The sequence below is a fragment of the Macaca nemestrina genome, chromosome 3, assembly GCF_043159975.1.
Source record: "Macaca nemestrina isolate mMacNem1 chromosome 3, mMacNem.hap1, whole genome shotgun sequence".
NCBI lineage: Eukaryota > Metazoa > Chordata > Mammalia > Primates > Cercopithecidae > Macaca > Macaca nemestrina.
The window spans coordinates 20,211,270-20,229,674 of NC_092127.1; the positions used below are offsets into that span (position 1 = coordinate 20,211,270).

The 18,405-nt window shown below is 34.8% G+C and overlaps 1 protein-coding gene across 9 annotated transcripts in view; it reads left to right on the plus strand.

The window, feature by feature from the left end:
- Positions 1 to 18,405, plus strand: part of LOC105466693 (NIMA related kinase 1) — a 229,035-nt gene that overhangs the window by 17,725 nt on the left and 192,905 nt on the right. For all 9 annotated transcript variants that reach the window (XM_071092827.1, XM_011715788.3, XM_011715791.3 and 6 more), the window contains 7 exons: positions 3,610 to 3,693; positions 5,273 to 5,340; positions 6,040 to 6,126; positions 7,499 to 7,553; positions 9,568 to 9,768; positions 14,225 to 14,285; positions 17,754 to 17,905. In XM_071092827.1, coding sequence (XP_070948928.1) covers positions 3,610 to 3,693; positions 5,273 to 5,340; positions 6,040 to 6,126; positions 7,499 to 7,553; positions 9,568 to 9,768; positions 14,225 to 14,285; positions 17,754 to 17,905 — 708 coding nt within the window. The remainder of the gene's footprint in view (positions 1 to 3,609; positions 3,694 to 5,272; positions 5,341 to 6,039; positions 6,127 to 7,498; positions 7,554 to 9,567; positions 9,769 to 14,224; positions 14,286 to 17,753; positions 17,906 to 18,405) is intronic.

An 18,405-nucleotide genomic window follows, 5' to 3' on the forward strand; every position in this document is an offset into this window, starting at 1 on the left:
TAGTGAGAAGTATCTGAAATTTTTTTTTCTAACAAACAGGTAACATTCTTTGGTTACTTAATCAAAGTGACAAAATACTGTGAAATATAGATGAAGGAAATAAAATTATAAGGATCTTCACAGTGAGGAACCTTTGTTCAAAAAACATAATCAAATGCTAAAATCCATATAAAGCAGAGAAAATTATTCTGGTAGACATGAAATATCTACTCTTTGAGCAAATTACACAGACAGTAAATGGTAAGGTTTCTTTCTTCTAGTTAGGAGCTCCAAGATCAGTTTACTATTCTAATAGAGAAGCCAAGTTAAAGTTTTTCCATTAATGTTTGGCAATAAAAGCTTCTCATGCCTTTAAAAAATTAATGAATCAACCCATCAAAACTGAGCATACTTTGGGAAAATTCTAACACATTTTATTACACATAGAAATCTCAGTTTTGGAGCAGAGAAGATGGATTATAGTAGTGCTTGGTGCTATAAGGCAGTCTGCACTAATGCAAAATAACATACAACTGTAATTCACACAATTATAATTACTGTATGATGCTTGGTATAATACAACATAACATTTGAATTTAAAAGTCTTCTGAACAAGAGAATCCCATTTTCGAAACAGTATTTTGTAAATATTAATATAGAAGTAATGTGTACAATGAAATAAAAAGCACAGATTAGAAGCAGGGTTACAATTTTAAAGGGCTTCCCTCTCCTCCAAGTCCTACCCCATGTAGTCGAACCCTAATGTAGCAAGATTCTGAGCTAGGGTAGACAAAGGGAATGAAAATGTAACATTTATATTTTATAAACTGTGCCTTCCTTCTCTGCTTTGCTTATATATTCCATCAAAAACTGAGCTCAGGAATCACCTCCTCTGTCCAGCTTTATTTTATCACCTCCAGGCTGCATTGGCTCTCCTCTATGCTTCTTCAACTCAGCGCATTACCTACCTTTAATTACTGGTTTACTTACCCATCTCCCTCTATAGTCTTTGATATGGATCAATAAACAATGGCCTGTGAACCAAATTTGGCCCCCTCTCTCTGTTTGTAAATAAAGTTTTATTAGAACACAGCTAAACTTAATTGTTTACTTGTAATCTGTGGTTGCTTTTGTGCTATAGTGGAAGAGTTGAGTTGAGACAGAAACCATCTGGCCTGCAAAGCCTAAAATATTTACTGTCTGGCCATTTACAGAATACATTTGCTGACCTCTGGTCTCTGAGCTCTTTCATTAACCTTTTTTTGCTAGTTCCTGCACATATCTGGTACATTTTTGGTACTGAATAAATTTTTTGTCAAATTAAGAAGTACAAGTACGGGAAATTTAGTAATAGAAGAACACTGTGAAATGAGACATGAGTGATTTCTAAGATGTGTTCCATTTCTACTGGTAAACTCCATTTTATCAGTAATACTCAACATAATTTTCACTTTCTTTTTCCTTACCTCTCCCTTGATGAATTAATTGCTGTCTTATTGTATCTATCTCTGTTAAAAAACTTATGCAATTATTATAGTTACTTGTGAGTATATTCCTTACCACTGTACGGACTCCTTAGAGAACTGTTTTTGATCTCTATACTTAAAATGCCTTACATGAGTATAGAAAGTACCTTAACAATCTGTGTAATCCTCATTAAATATCTATAGAACAGAAGTAAGAGTTAAAAAAAAAAAAAAAAGAAAATAGTTTTTTAAAAAAGAAAAATGCTGAACAGGTAAAGTAAAAAGTAAACATGTTACCTTTCATTCCCTCTTCTGCAAATCCACTTCCCTGAGGTAAACACTGTTAACTGATTGGCAGTTTTCCTTTGATGCTTCCTTCCTTTATTCCTTCTTTCCTTCCTCAGTGCACACACACAATTAAATAGAGTTCAGGTATGGAATATAAGCATATTTTTTTAAATAGAGTTATACTATGCATACTGTTTTGGAACTTCCTTTTCTCACTTAATAGTATGTAAACAGTATACACAGAAGTGCTTCATTCTTGTCAGTGACTGCATAGAATTTCTGGTATAGTGATAATACAATATACTTAATCAGGCCCCTTGAACATTCAGATTGTTTATATTTTTGGGTTCTGGCTAACAGTGCTATAGTAACATCTTACATACGTCGTTTTATATTTCTGATAATATTTGTAGGATAAATTTGAAATTGAAATTGCTGTTTCAAATGGTATGTGAATTTAAAATTTTCACATATTTTGACAAATGATTATAATTAACCTTTTCACAAACACCTGTGAGAAAAAGCTTATTTCCCAACATTCTGACCAACAGTATGTATTATTTCATTTTAAGCAAGATAATATGGTATCTTAATTTTTTTTTTTTAATTTGGCAGGGAGTTTAGTACCTTACATATGTGTTTTTTGACCATTTTTTCCACCTGTCATTTGCCTCTCCAGTCTTTTGTCCACTTCTTATTTTGCCTGCCAGTACTTTTCTCAGTGATTTGAATAACTTTTACATCTTAGAGAACTAGCAATCTATCATTTATGTTGCAGGTATTTTCTCAAATTATTATTAAACTTGTGTGTATTTTGCTCTACAGTTGTTTTAAATTGTATGTAGTCAACTTTATCAGTCTTTGTCTTATGACTTAAGCATTTTATGTCATATTTTGAAAGTCCTGCTTTAGTCAGTTATTACAGATAATTAACTTATGTTTCCTTTTGTTATTTTATGGTTTTTTTTTTTTTAGTTTAAAAATGCCGTGTACTTGGAATTATTTTGATGTTAACAATGAGATAGAAATTAAGCCTTTTTATTTCCAAGTGGCCATCTCCAGAAAAGAGTGTTTACGTTATAATAAATGTGGGAAGAGAAAAAAGTCAGAGATGTCTTCCAAATTTCTGGCTTGATTTTTTTCCTTTTGTGATTTTTATTTATATTTTTAAAAAGCATCATAGAAGTCAGATTCAGTGGCTTATACCTGTAATCGCAGTACTTTGGGAGGTCAAGGCAGGAGGAACACTTGAATCCTCAGGAACTCCTGAGGCCAGGAGTTCAAGACCACTAGCCTGGGCAACATAGCAGGACCCTGTCTTTATAAAAAAAACAAAAATGAAAAACTAGCTGCCTGTGGTGGCATGCACCTGTAGTCCTAGCCACTTGGAGGCTGAGGCTGGAGGATAATTTAAACCCAGGAGTTTGAGGCTGAAGTGAGCTATGATAACATGACTGCACTCCAGCCTGGGTGATAGAGCAAGACCCTGTCCCTAAAGAAAGGGGAGGGAGGGGTGTTATAGAAAGAAGATGTATTAAAAACAAAGAAGAATCACCTGTTTGTCTTAACATTATAAAATATAAATTATTTCCATTTTCACTCATAAAGTTACTTTCCACATTTGTTTTGATTTATAAGAGATGACCCAGTAGCATCTCTTATATTTTGGATTTAGTATGTGGAGAGCTTGTGTTGACTTGAATATCTATTTAATGTCAGTGCCTGCAGAGTTAAAATAAATTGTAACCTAAAATATTTTTTTAAGGATTTAGTTCCTCTCATCCCTAAATATTCTTGAATTCTTTTAATGGTCAGGGAGAGGCTACTGTGAATTGTAAGTTTTAAAAGAAATGACAGATCTGATTTTTCTTCCTAGATTTTGGACTGGTTTGTACAGATATGTTTGGCCCTGAAACATGTACATGATAGAAAAATTCTTCATCGAGACATTAAATCTCAGGTATGTTATTCTGACACTGATAACTTCTAAATGGATAAAGACATGGAACCTTCATTGTCTTGGGCCAAAAATTTTTGAACCTGATTTAGTATGCATCAAATTATCTGTCTTGTCTCTTCACTCTTATCCTGTTCATCTGCATCTGTATTAGATCTCCTGCTTGCTTCCCATACTCTAAAAATTACTTTCCTTCCCAGTCTCTAAAACTTACAGAACATTTTTTTATAACTCCAAAAAGAACCTCATACCTATTAGCAGTGAGTTCCCATTCCCCTCCACCTAGACTCTGGTAACCCCTACTCTACTTTCTGTCTGTGTGGATTGGCCTATTCTGGACGGTTTATATAAATGGATATTATGAAGTATGTGCCTTTTGCCTGCCTATGTATGTATGTATGTATGTATGTATGTATTTATCTATCTATCTATCTATCTATCTATCTATCTATCTATCTATCTATCTATCTATCTATCGTTTTTGAGACGGAGTCTTGCTCTTTTGCCCAGGCTGGAGTGCAGCAGTGTGATTTCAGGCTCACCACAACCTCCACCTCCTGTCCAAGTGATTCTCCTGCCTCAGCCCCACGAGTAGCTGGGATTTCAGGCACCTGCCACCATGCCTGGCAATTTTTTGTAGTTTTAGTAGAGATGGGGTTTCACCATGTTGGCCAGGCTGATCTTGAACTCCTGACCTCAGGTGATCTGCCTGCCTCAACCTCCCAAAGTGCTAGGATTACAAGTGTGAGCCACTGCGCCTGGCCCCTTTTGCCTGTTTCTAAATCAGACTGTCTTTTTGTTGTCATTGTTGAGTTATGCAAGTCCTTTTCTTGATAAAAGTTTTTTCTCAAATATATGATTTGTAAAAATTTTCTCCCATTTTATGGATTGTCTGTTTTCTTGATGGTGTCCTTTGATGCACAAAAGTTTTTAATTTTGATAGTCCAATCTATCCTTTTACTTTTTTTGCTTGTGCTTTTTGACGTCATATCTAAGAAACAATTCCCTAGCCCAACAGCATGAAGATTTATTCCTATGTTTTTCTCTAGGAGTTTTTTTTTTTTTTTTTTTTTTGAGATGGAGTCTCGCTCTGTCGCCCAGGCTGGAGTGCAGTGGCCGGATCTCAGCTCACTGCAAGCTCCGCCTCCCGGGTTTGCGCCATTCTCCTGCCTCAGCCTCCCGAGTAGCTGGGACTACAGGCGCCCGCCACCTCGCCCGGCTAGTTTTTTGTATTTTTTTAGTAGAGACGGGGTTTCACCGTGTTAGCCAAGATGGTCTCGATCTCCTGACCTCGTGATCCGCCCGTCTCGGCCTCCCAAAGTGCTGGGATTACAGGCTTGAGCCACCCCGCCCGGCCTCTCTAGGAGTTTTATATTTTAGTTTTGATATTTAGATCTAGACTCCATTTTGAATTAATTTTTGTGTACGATTTGAGGTAGGGGACTTCATTTATTCTTTTGTATGTGAATATCCAGTTTCTCTAGCATAGTTTTTTAAACTGGATTTTAAATTTTAGGAAAAATGTTGACTCAGAACTGGACTGTAACAATATTTCTAAGAATTTTTTTCCTGTCTTTTATAGAACATATTTTTAACTAAAGATGGAACGGTACAACTTGGAGATTTTGGAATTGCTAGAGTTCTTAATAGGTAACATGAATTTTAAACTTTGTTTTGATATAATGTTTTTAGCGAACCTTCAATCCATGATGATGTATATGTGATAATTTATAGTATCTTTAAGTATGTTGTTTACTGGGATGTTGCTTTATTGGGACATGTTCTGAGAAAGGCATCATTAGGTGATTTTGTCAGTGTGTAAATATTGTAGAGTGTACTTACACAAACCTAGATGATAGAGTGTACTACACAGGCAGGCTGTAGCCTATTGTTTCTAGGCTACAAACCTGTACAGCATGGTCTGTACTGAATACTGTAAGAAATTGTAACACAATGGTATATATTTAAACATAGAAAAGATAAAATATAAAAGATAAAAAATGATATTCCTTTATGGGACACTTACCATGAATGGAGTTTGCTGGACTGGAAGTTGCTTTCTGTGAGTGAGTGAGTGGTGAGTGAATGTGAAGACATAGCACATTTCTGTATGCTACGGTAGAGTTTATAAACACTGTACACTTAGGCTATACTAAATTTATTAAAAAATAAAGTAATTGTTCTACAATGTATGTCAGTCACCATGTCACTAGGTTATAGGAATTTTTCAGCTTCATTATAATCTTATGACACCAGCATCATATAGGTGATCTGTTGTAGACCAAAAGCAACATTAATGTGGCACATGACTGTGTCTTAAACTTCTCCAATAATTTTTTTTTCTTCTAGTACTGTAGAGCTGGCTCGAACTTGCATAGGGACCCCATACTACTTGTCACCTGAAATCTGTGAAAACAAACCTTACAATAATAAAAGGTATTTAAAATGATACTCATTGTATGATGTATTTCCTTTCAATCTTTTTGTTGTCATGTTTATTAACCTTTAGAATACTATTCTAATATCAGTAATACATACATGTAAACATATATGTATATATAAAATGTTGTTAATATATGGTGAGGGGAATTGTAAAAAAGCTATTTGATTATCTTGCTGGAAGAACCACAGAAAGAATCACCTTATTATTTATGTTATAACTGAAAGTAGAGTGCTTTCTTTGGTCTTTTTCTTCGTGATAGTCACTTCTTATTGAATTATTGCTAATATTTCTTGAACACACTCTAAGCCAGGTAGTGTTTTGAGTTCTATGTATTCTCTTAGTCTTCACAATGAGTTTGGGAGATGTAGGTATTAATCATTCCTCCTCTTCTTATAAGGAAACCAAATGCAGAGAGAGGCAAAGTAACGTCTTTGAAATCCTTGAGTCAAATAAGTGGTGGAATCAGCATCCAAACTAGGTGTCTGGCTCCCAAGCCCATATTTCTAATCACAGCACTGTAGTCTGGCTAGCGGACTATATAATATGTGGGTAGAAAGAGCAATTCTACCATTAAATTCCAGCTATCCTTTATTTTCTCTCTCTAATTGGAAAATCCCAACCAAGATAACAGTGGTCAGTAGCTGTGGTAAATTTCTTAATAAATTTTTAATGTCCATTAAATTAATATTTTGTTTTATAATTTTTAAATCATGGTATTTTACAAATAATTGAAAAAAAGTTTGAGTTTTATGAAATAAAAATAAATAGAATTTACATGAATTTTTTTGATATTGTTCTTTTAAATATTAAATTTCTTTAATGAAGCTTCAAAGTAATTGTTGGGGCAACCATTTTCTTTTTCCAATCTGAGAGAGCTACTTTTGTCATTTGGTTATGGTTGAAATTTTTAGTTTTTTTTTTTTTTTTTTTTTTTTTTTTGAGGTGGAGTCTCGCTCTGTCGCCCAGGCTGGAGTGCAGTGGCCGGATCTCAGCTCACTGCAAGCTCCGCCTCCCAGGTTCACGCCATTCTCCCGCCTCAGCCTCCCGAGTAGCTGGGACTACAGGCGCCCGCCACCTTGCCCGGCTAGTTTTTTGTATTTTTTAGTAGAGACGGGGTTTCACTGTGTTCGCCAGGATGGTCTCGATCTCCTGACCTCGTGATCCGCCCGTCTCGGCCTCCCAAAGTGCTGGGATTACAGGCTTGAGCCACCGCGCCCGGCTGAAATTTTTAGTTTTAAAGGAAATTTTTTCTGGAGCACATATTTTTCCAAAACACTTTTATGCTGTTTATGTTTCCTTTAAATCAAAAAATTGTAAAGTACATTCTGATACTTAGAGGAAATTTCTCATTTTTATCTTCTCTAGTGACATTTGGGCTCTGGGGTGTGTCCTTTATGAGCTGTGTACACTTAAACATGCTGTAAGTAGAAGTTTCTGAAATATTTTTAAAGTTATGTTAAAAAGCGCCTATAATGTTTTTATTATTTTTTAAGTTGTTATCTTTCAGATAACCCTCATCCTAGAAATTCTCCTCTATGTCCGTTTTTACATTTCTCATTTTTTCTGAAGTATAAATTGATTTTCCCTTAATATATATGCGTATCTAGTATATTTGCTATTTTATAATATTTCATGCTGTTTTCCAGAAAATTATTTCTAATGACAAAAATGAATTTTGCTGTTTTCTTAATGTTAAATTTAGTATAAAGTTGATATTCTAGCTTAACAAATTTTACTAGTTTCATTTTAGTGAATTCTTTCATAACACCCAGACTGAGTTGGAATTGAACTAATTTAAAGAATTTCATTCAATATACTCACTGATGACTTTTACCAATTTAAGTAATCATTAATTCAGAGTATTTAAAATTTTTACTTTTGAGACTTTTTTTTTTAATAACGTGTAGCACACTAAAAAAGGGGAGAGTTGTTGTCCTAAGTAGGTTTAATCTTAATAAAGCAGTTTTTTGAAATGGAAAGTGATTAACATTTTTTTACCCACTGATTAAACAATATTGTATTTTCATTACAGAAAACTTCAGAAAATAGATGAAAATATAAATAAGTGAATAAGGATCATAAACAGTTCTTCCAGCCAGTATTGACTACCTGTAAAATGAAAAATTTTTTTTCTTCCCCAAAAGTTTGATTAGACTTTATAAGAAGTTTTATAACCTGATTTTATTGCTTAATACTATTTGGGGAATATTTTTTCTTGTCATTCTTTTTAATGGTTGCATACTCTTTTACTATATTGCTTTAGATTTTTTTTTTCTTGCTTAAGGAAAAAAGCATAAGCTGACAAGGTAATGTGGGATGGTAGTTATCAGACGCTTATTTGAAATAATTGATCAGTTTTTCTGCAACACAGTTATTTTAGCTTTAAACCATTGGTTTGTGGGTTTAAAAAAAATCTTTTCGTCTACATTGTCCTGTCACCATCTCTTCTGTATTTTGGGATTGTTTACTCTTAAGTAGCATGTGTCTTAAGATACATGAAATCCAGTAACTTACGCTTTGTGAAGAGCATGTCAACTGAGTGATAAATGAAAGTGCGTTGGAATAGAGAACCACATCTTTTCTGCATTTAGGATTCCTATTTAGGTGTACAGATGTTTCTATAAGATTGAATTTACTCAGATGACATTTAGGAGAGCTCAACATTTAATAGAACTTTTATAATCACTGATACCTAATTTATAGTACATTTTATTTTCTTAATGTGTATATTAAGATAACATTGTACAATTGTTCTGTAATATTTTAGTGGAGATATCAAAAGTTTAATATTGCCCTCTTTCAAGACGAAATCTTCAGATTTTAAACTGCCCCACCTCTTGTTTTCTTTTTACTTTAAAGTTTATGTTGTGTTTAATTCTGACATATGTATTCCTATTAAGATATTTTTATACTGCTGATTTTCATAGCTTTTAGGAGCATCGCACGCACACAAAATAGTGAGCATTGTCTGAAAGGAAAGTATTAGTAGTTTTATTTATTAATTTTCCCCCAGTGCTTTTAGTTGTGTAGTTAATTTCTTGTTCTAATCGTTACAACAGAGGCACTAAAAGGCAGGTCTTAAATGAAGACCAGCAGGTTGTTCTTTTTCTGTTTGTGGTTCTTTGGCCCTAATTTTGCTACCTCTAAGGCATAACCTTTCACCATTTGATTATTGTCATAGTTTATGAAACGTTTATTTAATACATCCCATCTTTAAATATTTTAAATAAGTAAAAATTACTCTTATTTTGTGAGGGCTGATATTAATTTATAGATAACCAACTAAACCTTGCTCTAGAAAACATATTCTAATTATTTGGAAGAGGATGTGTTTCTATTCTATATTGGTAGGAAAAGAACTATTTATTATTACTGATATTCTCAGTTTCAATTTATATATGTTTCCTGTATGTTATTTATTTTCTGGACTTTAGTTTGAAGCTGGCAGTATGAAAAACTTGGTACTGAAGATAATATCCGGATCTTTTCCACCTGTGTCTTTGCATTATTCCTATGATCTCCGCAGTTTGGTGTCTCAGTTATTTAAAAGAAATCCTAGGGATAGACCATCAGTCAACTCCATATTGGAGAAAGGTTTTATAGCCAAACGCATTGAAAAGTTTCTCTCACCTCAGGTATGTTCTTTTTCCTTTAAAATTAAACAGTAGGGTTATGTTGCTTAGCTAGAACATGGCCTCCAGTGTTGAGGAGAGCACATCTGGACCTTGGGGGAATGGTGTGCCTTTTTCAGACTAAATTAGTGCCACTTTCCTTTCCGTGCTCTTTCTTTTTCTTCAGATGAGAGTATTGCTCTGTTGTGCAGGCTAGAGTACAATGGCAAAATCATAGCCTACTGCAGCCTCAAACTCCTGGGCTCAAGCAATCCTTCTGCCTCAGCCTCCTGCGTAGCTGAGACTACAGGTGTGCACCACCACACTCAGCTAATATTTAAAAAAAAAAAAATTTAGATACGGAGTCTCACTATGTTGTCCAGGCTTGTCTTGAACTCCGCCTCAAGTGATGCTCCCACCTTGGCCTTCCAAAGTACTGGGATTGTAGGTGTGAACCAGTTCTCCCAGCCTTTCCATTTTTATGTAACTGTTTTGTTAATGTTTGCTTTCCAGTTATGCAATATTCCTCTTTTCTCTGGATTTCTAACTGTAAAATTACTGAGCATTTCTATGCTTCACTTTCCTCACCTGTGAGCAAAGGGATTATTGAATGTATCTGTGAGGTTGTTATGAGAATTAAAAGTGATAATACACATAAAGTGCTTAATGTCTAGCATGTAAGTGCTCAAAATATTTAATGTCTTAAATATTACCTACATATCAATGTATTTTACTAATACACATTTTTTTTTTAATTCTTTTTGAGACAGGTTGTAGTTCTGTTGCCCAGGCTAGAATGCAGTGGCATGATCACAGCTCACTGCAACTGCCACCTCCTGGGCTCAAGCCATCCTCTCGTCTCAGTCTCCCAAGTAGCTGGAATTATAGGCACATGTCACCATGCCCAGTAAATTTTTGTATTTTTTGTAGTGACAGGGTCTCACCATATTGCCCAGGCTGATCTCGAACTCCTCAGTTCAAGTGATCTGCCCACCTCGGCTTCCCAAAGTGCTAGGATTACAGGCATGAGCCACCATGCCCGGCCTATAAATGTATTGTTAACATAATCTATATGATTATAGTTGTATTCTTTTTGATAGGAAATGACTAGAAACCATTTATATGTAGGTATACTAGATTACTGACTCATGATTTCTCCCTTAGTGCACACATAGGTGCATAATTGTTGAGTTTAACTGAATTTTAATTCCATAAGATTTTTAAAGCAATCTATATCAAATCAGTTAGCATAAGTTATAAAAATGTGATCACCTGAAATTGGAATTGTTTTACTTTTCTGGTTTAGTGCGGCCTTTGTTAAATAACTGTTAACCTCCAGTAAATAAGATATTCAGCAAAACTATAGTTTTGTTATTACTTTTATATGCTCATGGAGGAGAAGGAAGTATCATATGTCCTTCTGGCTTAACAGAACATGCATGTGACCAAATACTCTTCAGAAAACAGAGATGTTGATTTTACTGTTGCTACCAGGAGAATGCATTAGTATGCAAGAAAACCAACTAACATTTGGAGATTAAAGGTTACTTGTATAGGTCATAGCAACAGCCTCTGAAACGTGGGTGTCTTACAAGACTCCTTTGTTATAAATAACGTTTGCGAGGACACTTTTATTATGTAGTGTACTATTGTTTTTTTGGCAGCCACTAGAGAATAAACAATGACTTCATTTAGTCTTGCTGAGGTTTCTCTCTCCCCATACCAGGAGTTGGGACATATAGTCTCAAGGCTGAGGTACTGGAATTCAGCTAGCTAGCAATGAAAGAGAAAATATTCAAGCTTAAAATGTGCAAAACTTATAATATGAAAAGAAACAAGGGGAGATTGTGATTATTCACAAATGGAATATTTGACGTTATGTGTTAGTATATACATAGACCCTACTTGTTACTATTTAAGCACCACTTAGATTTCATTCTTCATGAAGACCTTTGTCTGCTGTTCCTCAGATTTATTTTCTACTATATATCACTTGTTGTTTAAAGATAAAAACCTTTATCTGCTGTTCCTCAGATTTATTTTCTACTATATATCTACTTGTACTTAGGTGAGACGCTTTGTGACACTTTTGTCTGTTTGTTTGTTTGTTTGAGGATGGAGTCTCACTCTGTCACCCAGGCTGGAGTGCAGTGGCGCAGTCTCAGCTCACTGCAACCTGCACCTCTGGAGCTAAAGCAGTCCTCCCTCCTCTCAGCCTGCTGATAGTTGTGATATATTTTTTTAAAGACTATAACTGTGAAACAATTGATGAGCTTTACTGTAACATATGAACTATTATTTCCAGTATCACTATAATGCTCCCTATCATTTTAGTACCTAATCCTCTCAAGACCATCAGCCATGGTTGATAGGGCCTAGTTTTTAGTCTTCTGCACTCTGGCAACATCTTCCTGGATATGGCTTGAAAAACTATGGATAAGTTCTGATTCATTAGGAATATAGGGGCTGTCCAGTGGAATGCTCTGTGACAATGAAAATGCTCTATATCTGCATTGTTCAATGTTGCAGCCACTAGCCACATGTGGTTAGTAAGCACTTGAAATGTCCTTGGTATAACTGAAAAGCTTCTCTCATATATATATATATATATCTTAAATTTTAATTCAAATAGGTGCATGTGGGTAGTGGCTACTCTATTGGACAATACAACATAGGGATTTCAGGATCTTCTTGGATTCTGTATGTCCCATCTCTCAATTCACATGAGCATTACCACAGGAAAAGAAAGACTTCTCCAACAGTGGAAGAAATGATTCGATTTAGGGACAAGATTGAGATCATAAACCACCTGTTTTCTTCCAAGAGAAAGAAAAAGAAAAAAAATGCCTTTTTTGAGAAGGGAACACACATTCACATAGTTGCCCTGAATTGCCTGTGAGCCAGACTTGGCTGTTACATTTGTCTGCTAAGGAAAAGGTTCTCAAACTTGAGCATGCATCAGAATCACCTAGAGGGCATTGCTGACTCTCACCACCACAGTCTTGGTTTCAGTAATTTTAAGGTGGAGCCTGACAGTTTGCATATTTACTGAGTTCCAGATGATGCTGATCCTGCTGGTATGAGACTTTGAGAACTGCTCTAGGGGTTTTCTTAATGGAAAAAACGACCCCCTCGGATCAAGTATTTTTTTTGCCTATCGGAGTGTCTGGACCACTGTTACTATAGGAAGATTCTCTCACCAAGGCTCAGTTCTCTTGAAAAATTAGAAAATTCACTTGCCTTTGCCTTTCCTACAAAGTAAGAAAAAAAAGCTTAAACCAAGTTAGCTCTTTGTTGGTATCATAGTTTTGAACTTAAGGAGAGAAAAATATGGAGTAAGGAGAAAAAATTACTTGCAGAAAATATAAATGATTTTTGTTCCTGATTTATAAATATCTATGTTTATAAATGCCGGAGAATATATAATGGAGAGTTTATACTAATATTAGTATATAAATGGAGACATTTGTTAAATTAAGAATATTTACATATTTATCCAATAACTTAATAAAATTAGTTATAATTTATAATTATGAGTTACAAAACTCATTGGAAATGTTAAGCAGATTCAGAGTAAAGTTAAAATAACTGAGAGATTACTAGATAATTTATTTTGATAATGAAGTGATTCTTCAGTAGTTTTGAAGAAAATGAAGGCTATGGATGCACATAGAATATAGAGATTTTTCCAGATAGGTAGTTGTGTTAAATTGCTGAGAGATGAAATAGGCAAGTAATGTATGGATGCCTACCTTGCTCATTAGATTAATTTGAGAAGAAAGCCTCCTAATAAATTTGTGTCGGGCATGGTGGCACATACCTTTAATCTCAGGACTTTGGGACACTAAGGCAGGAGAATCACTTGCTCCCATACATTTGAGACTAGCCTGAGCAACATAAGGAGACCCCCATCTCCATAAAAAATATACCAAAAAAAATTTTTTTTGAATCAGCCTGGCATAGTGACACAGGCCTGTGGTCCCAACTGATTGGAGGCTGAGAGATGGGAGGGTTGCTTGGGCCTGGGAGGTCAAGGCTGCAGTGAGCCATTGTTGTCTCACTGTACTCCAGCCTGAGTGACAAAGTGAGACCCTGTCTCAAAAACATACACCCATAGATACATACATAAATAAGATTGGGAGGGAGTTAGCATGAGAGGAATTTATTGAATGGATTTTTTTTAAAATTTTTCTTAATTTTTAAAATAGAGATGAGATCTCACTATGTTGCCAGGGCTGACCTCTAACTCCTGTGCTCAAGTGATCCTCCCCTCGGCCTCCTAAAGAGCTGGGATTTCAGGCATGAACCACGACACCTGGGCTTCCTTTTTTTTTTTTTTTTTCTTGACTTTGTTTTAGTACAGTTTGGCAACATAAATATTACTGAAAAAGGGGAAAATGTATTATAATTAATGGGTAGGTTTTTTATTTTGAAAATGTAACATCTTTTCTGATTTTTTTTTTTTCTCTTTCAATCTAAGCTTATTGCAGAAGAATTTTGTCTAAAAACGTTTTCAAAGTTTGGATCACAGCCTATACCAGGTAAATGATCTGATATGAAACTTTTCATCTGTTTGTGGTAATCAAACCTAATTAAACTGGAAATATATGTTGATATAGTAAGTTGGGATAATTCTAGGATAAATTTAATCCAGAGGAAATGCACCTTAGAATTATTAATGATTTATGGCAATATATAGTTTCTTAATAACAACATTCTCATTTCTTGTCCATTTTATTTAAATGAAATCTGGCCTGAAATCTTATGTCTTTGATGCCTAGCTGATATTTTGAGAATGTTGTTATAGAATTATAAAATGTTCAATTTTGGTGTAAATCTTCATATAAAATATTATCTTTTTTTTTTTTTTTTTTTTTGAGATGAGGTTTCGCTCTTGTTGCCCAAGCTGGAGTACAGTGGCGCAATCTCGGCTCACTGCAACCTCCGCTTCCTGGGTTCAAGCGATTATCGTGCCTCAGCCTCCCAAGTAGCTGGGATTACAGGCATCCACCACCAAGCCCAGCTAATTTTTTGTATTTTTAGTAGAGATGGGGTTTCTCCATGTTGGCCAGGCTGGTCTCAAACTCCTGACCTCAGGTGATCCACCCACCTCGGCCTCCCAAAGTGCTGGGATTACAGGCGTGAGCCACCACACTCAGTCATAAAATATTTTCTTTGAGAAATATTTCATATTCTGAATTTTTTTAAGTAAGTGAATGTGAAGTCAAGCACTTTATTAAAGATAGGTTTTATTTTAAACAATGTGACCAGTGGTATTAGAATTGTTGTAAGATTATGGATATGGTTATATACTATGTGTGTGTATTTAGGTGTATCTATGTGAGAGGGAAATTATTTTTTTCCTGAATAGAATGATTTCAGAATGGATTTCTAAAATCAATGAAGTTATTTAATACGTGAAGGGTATATTGTTTTTCAAACGTAATTCTTTGTACTACTCCATTTTGAGTTTGGATAAATTAATAAAAATAGATATCATAAAAATGAGCCCATTTAGCTAGAAGTGGTATGACAGTGGGTTCTCAGGAAGGCAAGCTACATTTAGCCCTTCTTTTTTTTTTTTTTTTTTTTTTGAGATGGAATCTTGCTCTGTCTCCAGGCTGGAGTGCAGTGGTGTGATCTCAGCTCACTGTAACCTCCGCCTCCCAGGTTCAAGGGATTCCCCTGCCTCAGCCTCCCAAGTAGCTGGGAATACAGGTGCCCGCCACCACACCCGGCTAATTTTTCGTATTTTAGTAGAGATGGGGTTTCACCCTGTTGTCCAGGATGGTCTCAATCTCCTGACCTCATGATCCACCTGCCTTGGCCTCCCAAAGTGCTGGGTTTACAGGCGTGAGCCACCTGCTGCATTTCGCCCTTCTTAAAGACCCTTAGACATCCTCTCATTGCAGAGACCACCAATCCCTGGGAAGTCAACTCACTTAAACAGAATTTACAAGAGACCAAGAATCGGCATGATTTCTCTGGGCAGTGGACAGTCAAGCTTCGTAGAAGTCATATCTTAATCAAAAGGCTCCTTGTCACAAAAGCTAGAAATACCCAGTGTCAGCATGTTCTTTCCATGTGGATAAACCCATGTGGGAATTAGAAAGTAATTTGTTGTAAGAGCATTTGGTTGAATGAAATGCTTAATAGGAGTAGTATTACTGATAAATACTTCGTGGCCTCCAGTCCCCTATGTTAAACTTCATGCCATAGGTAGCCTTGTCACTGATCCTGAAAAATGCCCTAAAATCAGATAGGCAGTTCTTCCTTTTCTCTGGAAAGTAGATGGGACTGTTCATATCTGTTTCTTAGAAATCTTTATTTTTTATGCTTTTGCGCCTCTAGCCCCTTTTCTGGCATACACTCTGTTTCTTTGATTCTATTAACACGTTTAGCCAGGTTGCAGTATTGTGACTCTGTGTGTATATGTGTATGTGTATGCTCTAATTTGATTGTACAGTGGAACTCTCGAAGGGAAATCTTTTTTTGCTCATGCTTCCTGGTTTCTGGGTCAAGATGCAGTTGGAGTATGTGTTTGGAAAACCTTACCCTGTCACATCGTATATCCCATATTGTCAACAAAAATTACTTCTGAATCTCTAAAATGCCGACTTAATGGCTTATATTGTTTTTATTTTTAAAAGTTTACTAAATTATATGAAAAATATTTATTATAAAAATGTTTTAAAAGAAATAAAAATTACCCCAATTTTAACACACACTGTTATATTTGATATATTTTTCTGTGATAATATGTGCATAATAACTACAAATTGAGAATGCATTATTAGAAGTTTTGTTTCTTTTAATTTATACTATTATATGATGAACATTTTCTATTACAATTACATTTTTTTTGAAGAACTGAGTTTAGCCGTAGGATTTCATTTTAAACCAGTTAAATTTTTTTCTCCTTCCCCCCCTAAAAAGGAAGAACACTTCTGGAAGAAATTGATTTAAATTGATAAATTGATTTAGCACATTATAAAATCCTGAGCTAGAGAGCAGTCTGGAAGTGGAAGAAAGCAAGCTGCTGCTCAGGCTTTAGAAGAGTTTGAGCAGAGGGGTATCTTGGCAGATAATAAAAATAAGAAAGGGAAAGAGGGTTTCAGTAAGTGTTTATATAGACTATACTCTGACTTCTTTTAATATCCTCCAGAGGTGAGTAAATAGAAGAATTTTCTTTTTATTACCTTAGGAGGCTTTTCTTTAACTTATCCCTTCTAAGACTGAACCCCATCTAGGCTTCAATAAGGGTTAAATGCATAATACTGTAGGGTTTATTCTTGTGCATGGAGTTTCTCTGATTATTTCTTTAATATCAATTCATAAATAATATTCTTAATATAGATTGCTCTCCAGAAAGTTTAACCAATTTATATTTCTGCCAGCAGTCTATGAGGTACCCATTTTGTGGAACCCTTAGTGATAATGATTGTTTTAAGATATTTCTTTTTTGAAGGTCTGTAGGTATAGATACCATTCACACATTATATGAAGGAAAAAGTTGCTTATATTGATGTAATTAATGCTTAACAGTTGCTCTTGATTATCTTCTGATTTTGAAAGTAGTTTCTAAAATGTGAATTTTTAAAAAATTATTTTTAACAGCTCTATTGTTACATAACTCACATACCATACAGTTTATACATTTGGTGTCTACAATTAAACTTTTTTTTAGCATATTCATGTTTAAATTATTTTTAGTATATTCACCAATACGTGCAACCATCACCCACAGTCAATTTTAGGGATTTATTTTTTTATGTTAAAAACTTCAACATGTTAGAGGAATTTGGCTTTTAGCTTCTGTCAAAAAGTGACTTTAGGGTAAAAGAGTTAAGGCATTAGTAAATACTAAGGGATGAATTAAGATATTTGATAGAAAGTTTCAAATACTGTCAATGATTATGAAAATTAAACTGTGCTATCTTGAAGAATTCTGAAAGTAAAGAGTTAATGTAAAGAACTTCAGACAAAATTCTTTGTATCTTTTCGTTTAGCCAAAAGACCAGCTTCAGGACAAAACTCGATTTCTGTTATGCCTGCTCAGAAAATTACAAAGCCTGCCGCTAAATATGGAATACCTTTAACATATAAGAAATATGGAGAGAAAAAATTATACGAAAAGAAACCACTGCAAAAACATAAACAGGTATGATCATGTTACAGACCGTGTGTTAATAACAAATTCAATTCGATCTTATTTCATTGCAGCCCAATTCAGTTACCTTGATATTATAGGATTGCTTTTATTAAGTTACCAAGGAATGTCCTCCTTCTGTGTTTTACCAATCCTCTAAAACTGAGAAGCCCTACAGGAGTCATAAAAAGTCATTAAGTAAATATATTAAGTAATATAATTAGTGCAATAAAAAGTGAGTGACATTATAAATGAAATAACTTTTGAACAACCTAAGCAGAGCCGTTTGGGTTCGTGCATAAATGAAATAAATACCTATGACGTTCTTGATAAAAATCTGGAAATATTTGGTATTTGAGAATTCACAGTCAGATAAACAGAATCATAGAGCTGGAAGGAATGTGATCATGTAATCTACTCTATCATATTTCAGATGAAAAATGAAGGCCTGTAGAATTTAAGCAACGTGCCCAAGAACGCAGTGATAGTTGCAGAAATTTGACATTTTATGT